Consider the following 7,058-nt stretch of genomic DNA (forward strand, 5'->3'; position numbering starts at 1 on the left):
ATAGAGATTGTACTGTCACCCTTGTATTGTAAAGAGCTGTTTAAACTCTTAGCACTATATACATTTTATCAAATAATAATAATATTTTATGTAGTACACCAGCACCAAGTAAATCCCCAACACCCCCCATCATCCAAACAAGACACAAATGCTCTTCATAAGACCCTCTCATATGCTCCATATCAGAGCTGTCATTCTCCTTCTAATGGTGACATGATATCATGAGAATTATAGTTCAAATCATGTTTTTGCAACATTTTCTGACAAATAAAACCCAATTCGTGTAAATGTATCGGATTGATTATGCAATCTAGATGTCGCCCTGTGTCCATTCCCTCAAATCCCCCGGTATGAGTTGGCGGCACACCGATTATAATGTAGATCCAGCAATAGGAGTTCAATGATCTAATGCTGATCCACATGGAACATCTAGAGGTAATGATCGCACCGATCCCAGATGTGTCCGGAGCAGGGAGGACAATGCTGGGGGGACACGATTCATTGTCTGCTCAGCGATCTGTCCCTCCATGTTAGTACAGAATTGTGCTGGATGGAACAAGCTGTACAAGTCACCTTTCTACTTGTTATTTACTAAAGAACGGAATAATCCGATCAGTGAGATCGGAGGAGGATTTTCTGTATTATGGAGACAAGCATTCCAATGTCAGAGCTCCTAATTCTTACACCGAGAAGAGTCTCTAATCTGTGATTATAAAAATATGTATGAATAATATTTTCTCTTTTTGGTAATATGGAGATCTTGTATGATGTGGAGGAACTCCCCTCCCCCACCCCACACAAAGAAGGTAACTCTACTAACACAGATAACGGGCAGATCTTGGCGGGCATTTTAAAAATGGCGCTTTTTTTAAAAGTAAACCAATCATGAAAAGGGGTGTGAGTTAGTTGTCCAATCAGAAGGCAGTGATGTGTATAAATAGACGCCGCACAGCCCGTGTTCTCACACTTGTGTTCTTTCTGGAGATTGGAAGCATCGATCAGCCATGGCAAGAACCAAGCAGACCGCTCGTAAGTCCACCGGAGGGAAAGCTCCCCGCAAGCAGCTGGCCACCAAAGCCGCCCGCAAGAGCGCCCCGGCCACCGGCGGAGTCAAGAAGCCTCACCGCTACAGGCCCGGCACCGTGGCTCTCCGAGAGATCCGCCGCTACCAGAAATCCACCGAGCTGCTCATCCGCAAGCTGCCCTTCCAGCGCCTCGTCCGAGAGATCGCCCAGGACTTCAAGACCGACCTGCGCTTCCAGAGCTCCGCCGTCATGGCTCTGCAGGAAGCCTCCGAGGCTTATCTCGTAGGACTCTTCGAGGACACCAACCTCTGCGCCATCCATGCCAAGAGGGTCACCATCATGCCCAAAGACATCCAGCTGGCACGCCGCATCCGCGGAGAGAGGGCCTAATACACCCCCCGACCAACATCCTCATCACCCCCCCACACAATACAAAGGCTCTTCTCAGAGCCACCACATCCTCCTCACAAAGAGCTCCATACTATCTCATCACCACTACATCATACAAATACTCCTCACCACATCTCTTCATCTCACCCTTCTCTGCACTCGGAAGCTCCGTCTGAGCAAAGCTGATCTGTAATATTTCTAATACAATCCCAGAGTAACAAATCACTTCTCTATGTACTCAATACAATGTGACATTATAGAGCGGAGGAAAACAAACGTTCCTGTGAACAGATTTTACAATCTTTGTCTCTATTTGGACTCTTCACATTCTCTCACACAAGACAAATCATTACATTTTATAGAAACCCGACAATTTTATATTCCAAGTAACAAGAGAATGTTTGTCAAGTCATTAGAGATCTGAAGATGGATCAGATTATTACATGTGATTGGGGGGTAAATCTTATACAGCCCACATGGAGACGTCACTATGGGGGGCTCAGGGATGTCCTCTACTACCTCCTCCCATACTACAACCCTCATCACCGGAGATCAGACATCTCTGCCGGGGCGGCTCACATTACAGGGAGGAATACATCCGGGACTGGAGAGAAAAACAATTCATCTGGAAATTCATTCATTATCGCCCATCTGGAGGATCAGCTGTTGCTGCAAATGTTAAAATGTTGGCGGACAATTTATGTCCGACTACAACCAATCCAAATGATCCCGCTTTATCTGACAGCCAATAAGAGGATCGTACGATTAGATACCGAGCCGGGAAAAGCCTCCAAAAGTCACATCGGGATATTAAAGGTTTATTTTTCTATACATAACACATGATGAATCTGTAACTTGTGTTTAGAAAAGACTCCCTTCCCCTCATAACACCGGAGTCTTGTAGCCGATCATTCTAACATGAGCGGAGGATGTTGTGTCTCCAGATCATTAGAATGATTCTCCTTATAACGACCGCATTATAAAATTAAATATTAATCAGCCGTTCTGCAGCCAATCAGCGCTCATATCTGATTTGTGTCTATTAGATCTTCTGTAGTAAAAGAGACATGCGGAGCGCTGTGTGCTATTGATGTGGAGGTAGGTAGGTGTGGCTCTGTTAGAAGGAGGAGGTGGGTGTAGGTAGGTAGGTGTGGCTCTGTTAGGAGGAGGTGGGTGTAGGTAGGTGTAGCTCTGTTAGGAGGAGGTAGGTGGCTCTGAGAAGAGCCTTTAGGTGGTGGAGATGAAGGAGTTCTCCGGCTACTGCCGCCTTCCTTTATTTCTTCTTCGGAGCGGCCTTCTTGGGCTTGGCTGCTGTCTTGGGTTTAGCCGCCTTCTTAGCCGGACTCTTGGCGGCTTTTTTCGGCTTGGCTGCAGCTTTGGGCTTCTTGGGGCTCTTTGTCGCCTTCTTGGCGGGAGAAGCTGCAGCCTTTGCCGGTTTCTTGGCGGCCTTCTTGGGGTTCTTGGCTGCTTTGCTGGGGACTTTCTTCTTGGGGGACTTGGCTGGCTTCTTGGCGGCCGCAGGTTTCTTGGGCTTGGCCGCAGCCGATGGCTTCTTCTTGGTGACTTTCTTGGCCTTGTCGCCCTCTTGCTGCTTCTTGTTGATCTTGAAGGATCCGGAGGCTCCATGTCCTTTGACCTGGACGAGGCTCCCCTTAGTCACCAGCGCCCTGATGGCGATCTTGAGGCGGCTGTTGTTCTTGTCCACATCGTATCCTCCGGCGGCCAGGAGCTTCTTGAGGGCGGCCAGGGAGACCCCGCTGCGCTCCTTGGAAGCGGCCACGGCTGTGACGATGAGGTCGGACACGCTGGGACCGGACGGCTTCTTGCTGCCTTTCTTGGCTCCTCCGGCTGCCGCCTTCTTAGTCGCCTTCTTCTTGGCGGCGGGCTCCGCTGGAGGAGCGGGGGATGGGGCGATCTCAGTCTCCGTCATGATTCTCAACGAGTTTTTGAAAATACTAGATAAATACGGTGTGTGATGCTCTGGCTTATATAGAGACGTTCTACACTACTATTGGTTGATATAGAACTTGCCTTCTGCACTGCTATTGGTTACACGCTAGACACGCCCACTGACTGTCACTCCAGTGTTGGGGAATCTTCTCTCTCTTGTTGTGTTTCCCTGATAGAGAGAAAAACGATTATAATAAGAAACGGAAGGATGTCCAATCTTCATCGGGGACCCGATCTGCTCACTGGACTGTCACTTATCGATCTGTCACTTACCGCTCTCATGATCTGCTCAGGAGGCTGAACACAGAGGCTGCAAACACATCCATCCTCCTGAGTGTGTGTCCCATTCTTCCTTCTACCTGCTTTTCTACACACATTCTCATCAGAAAACAATCTTCTCACATCTCCCACTACAATCATCTTCACATTAGATGAGTGAAGAGTGAAGATCAGGAAACATTTCCCTCTAATACAGAACTCTGCTCATCTATAGCTGAGTAGAAGGAGCCTGGAACAAAAACATCAGCCGGAGACCTGAGATCCTTGTGTGATGTGATGGGGGAGATTGTTAGAGATACAAAGGTGTCATCTGATGAGGACATGTCATATTTCATGTACTATTTATCAATCTTTGCTCATTATGACAACTGTAAGTTTGTTGCTACTGCACACAGCAGACTAGTAAGTAGTTTATTCTGGTGGTGATGTATCATTATTTTCTCATCAATCATCATGATAAATATATTGTCATTCAAATACTCTGAGTAAGATTATTGCCTCATTTCACTACACAGCTATATAGCCTACTCAGAAAATATACTGTATAAAGAAGAAAAAAATAAATAAATATTATTCATTACTTTGTGTCAAATTCCATTATAGTCTATGGTGGGTCAAATCTTGATAGTAAATCTTGGTAATTTGTAGTGATAGATTTCTTTCTAGGACAGAGGTCTCCCAACTTTCTACCCAAAGGTCCAGTTTACTATTCTGCAGACTTTATGAAGGGGGGGTGTTAGTGGAAGAATAGTGTCCCATCATTGGTTTCCATGGAAGGAATTATGTCCCTACACTATATGTGTGGTGTCAGTGGGTGGAATGGTGACTCATCATTGGTGTCAGTAGAAGGAATAGAAACCTATCATTGGTGTCAATGGCAGGAATTATGCCCCTATTGGTATTGTCAGTAGGAATAGCACTCCATCATTGGTGTCAGTGGGAGGAATAGTGCCCCATCATTGGTTTCATTGGGAGGAATAGTGCCCCATTATTGGTATCAGTGGGAGAAATAGTGTTCCATCATTGGTATTAGTGGGAGGAACAGTGTCCCATTATTGGGGGTCACTGTAAATAGTAGTGTCCCATCATTGGTGTCATTGGAAATAATAGTGCCCTATCATTGGTTTCATGAATAGTGTGCAATCATTGGTGTCCGTAGGAGGAATAGTGCCCCATCCAAGGAAGTCATCAGGATTTGTTTGGCCCCTTACACAGCTTTAGGCTTGTGCCCCCCCCCCCCCCCGGGGCCTGACCACCAAAATTCCCCAGTGCCCGCTCACTGTCTGTCCCACCAAATCCGCCCACTGGCCATCCCACAAAGGCCCATCCCATGTCCTCCTCCTTCTCCATCCCATGTCCTCCTCATCCTCCTGCAATCCCATCTCCTCCATCCCATGCACTCCTTTCTCAAGTTCCATCTCCTCCATCCCACATCCTCCTCCTTCTCCAGTCCCATCTCGTCCATTCCACATCCTTATTCTCCTGCAGTCTTATCTCCTCCATCCCATGTACTCCCAATCCAGTCACATCTGATCCATCCCATACCCTCCCCCAGTTCCATTTCCTCCATCCCATGTTGCCCCCTTCTCCTCCAGTCCCATCTCCTCCATCCCATTCCTCCTCCAGTCTTGTCTCCTCCATCCCATTCCTCCTTCAGTCCCATCTCCTCCATCCCATTCTTCCTCCAGTCCAATCTCCTCCATCCCACGTACTCTTACTTCAGTCCCATCTCCTCCACCCCACATCCTCCTCCTCCTTCTCCAGTCCCATCTCCTCCTCCTTCTCCAGCCCAATCTCCTCCATCCCACGTCCTCCTCCTCCTGCAGTCCCATCTCCTCCATCCCATGTACTCCTACTCCAGGTCCATCCCTTATCCTCCTCCTTCACCAGTCCCATCTCTTCTATCCCATGTCCTCCTCCTCCAGTCCCATCTCTTCCTACCACAGGAGGGGGGAAGTGGGACAGGAGGGGAGCAGTGGGACAGGTGGGGGGCAGTGTGTTAGCAGGGGGCAGGGAGACAGAAGGGTGGAGTGACACAGGAGAAGAGCAGCGTGACAGGAGGGGGGAGTATGACAGGAGGGGACAGATGGATAAAAGGGGGCAGCAGAACTGGAGGGGGAAGTGTTGTGGGGGTCAGCAGGACAGGAGGGGTCAGTTTCATGGAAGAAGGGCAGTGGAGCATGTGGTGGGGGCAGCATCATAGGTGAGGGGACAGCAGGAAAGGTGGAGGGTATTAGAATAGGTGAAAAGGGGGCAGGAAAGGTGGGGGGCATTAGAACAGGTGAAAGGGCAGCTGGGGGGGCAACATCACAGGTGAGAGGCAGTGGGACAGGTGGGAGGCAGAGTCACAGGTGGGAGGCAGTGTCACACACACACCTAGGGAAGCACCAGTCCTCCCAGCTCTCACCTGTCTAGCAGTACCAGGAGGGGTAGCTGAGTCAGTGTCCCATCTCCACCAGGCTCTCTGGAGGCAGCTGCAAGAAAGGGGGGGCTCCTCCATCCTGACCTCCTTGCCCATGGGGCCCTCTGCTGGCACCAACTGGCCTCACTTGCCCCCCCCCCGCCCCCCGCACAGCCCAGGGCTCACTGTAGTACTTGAACAGAGCCTGCCTGACAGCGGGCCCCGACATGCACACACAAAAGAGTGGAAGGGCTCCTCCTCCCTGACTTCCTCCTCCTCCATGGGGCCCTCCCCTGGCATCAACTGGCCGGTGTTCTGCCGAGAAAGTTCCGCTCGGCGGATTAGTTCCCCCCTCTACTGCGCATGCGCAGTAGAAGCCGGCGGAAATAGCCGAAGCGGAACAGCTGAAAATCAGCTGTACATGGCGCCTGTAAGAGGGCCCCTCGCGGGCTCGCTACGCTCGCCACGCTTCGGGCACGGCCTCGCTGCGCTCGGCACTTTTAGATACCCCCTCTAGGTCCACTTGGATAGTGGGGAAGGAACCTGGACCCAGAGCGCAGGCGCCGTGTACAGCTGATTGAAGCGTTTGAGCTTCGGCTATCTCCGGCAGCCGACAGTAGTACGTACTGCGCAGGCGCTGCGCCTGCGCAGTACAGGGGGGGGAACCTATCCGCCGAAGGAACTTATTCGGCAAGACACCGGCACACACCGTAGTACCGGACTGGAGCGGAGCCTGCCTAATAGCGGGCCCCAACCCGCACATACGTAGGATCCGCCTACCTCTCCACCCTCCTGTGCATCCTGGCAGATGGTCCACTCTGCCATGTGTTAAAGATGGCCCAGGTTGTGACCCGTAGTCTGGGCCCCTCAGACGCCCGGGCCCCTTACATGTCTACTGGCTGTACCCCACTAATGGCGGCCCTGGACCCATCATTGCTGTCAGTGGGAGGAATAGTGCCCTATTATTGGTGTCAGTGGGAGAAATAGTGCCCCATCATTGGTATCAGTGTGAG

The 7,058-nt window shown here is 50.4% G+C and overlaps 2 protein-coding genes across 2 annotated transcripts; one reads left to right on the top strand and one right to left on the bottom strand.

Moving 5' to 3' along the window:
- Positions 1-969: 969 nt before the first annotated feature.
- LOC141105393 (histone H3) lies at positions 970-1,455 on the top strand. Its single transcript, XM_073595262.1, has one exon. It carries the CDS (start codon positions 1,005-1,007, stop codon positions 1,413-1,415), a length of 411 nt encoding a protein of 136 aa, XP_073451363.1. The 5' UTR covers positions 970-1,004; the 3' UTR covers positions 1,416-1,455.
- A 1,199-nt stretch (positions 1,456-2,654) lies between these two features.
- On the bottom strand, positions 2,655-3,370 carry LOC141105394 (histone H1.01-like). The gene has a single exon (XM_073595263.1). The coding sequence runs from the start codon at positions 3,343-3,345 to the stop codon at positions 2,689-2,691; it is 657 nt and encodes a 218-aa protein (XP_073451364.1). The 5' UTR covers positions 3,346-3,370; the 3' UTR covers positions 2,655-2,688.
- Positions 3,371-7,058: the final 3,688 nt, after the last annotated feature.

This window comes from Aquarana catesbeiana, linkage group LG08 (genome assembly GCF_042186555.1).
Source record: "Aquarana catesbeiana isolate 2022-GZ linkage group LG08, ASM4218655v1, whole genome shotgun sequence".
NCBI classification, from domain to species: Eukaryota; Metazoa; Chordata; class Amphibia; order Anura; family Ranidae; genus Aquarana; species Aquarana catesbeiana.

Bases quoted from the DNA above. Each gene is read 5' to 3' on its own strand.
- LOC141105394 (XM_073595263.1), bottom strand. From the start codon at position 3,345: ATGACGGAGACTGAGATCGCCCCATCCCCCGCTCCTCCAGCGGAGCCC.
- LOC141105393 (XM_073595262.1), top strand. From the start codon at position 1,005: ATGGCAAGAACCAAGCAGACCGCTCGTAAGTCCACCGGAGGGAAAGCT.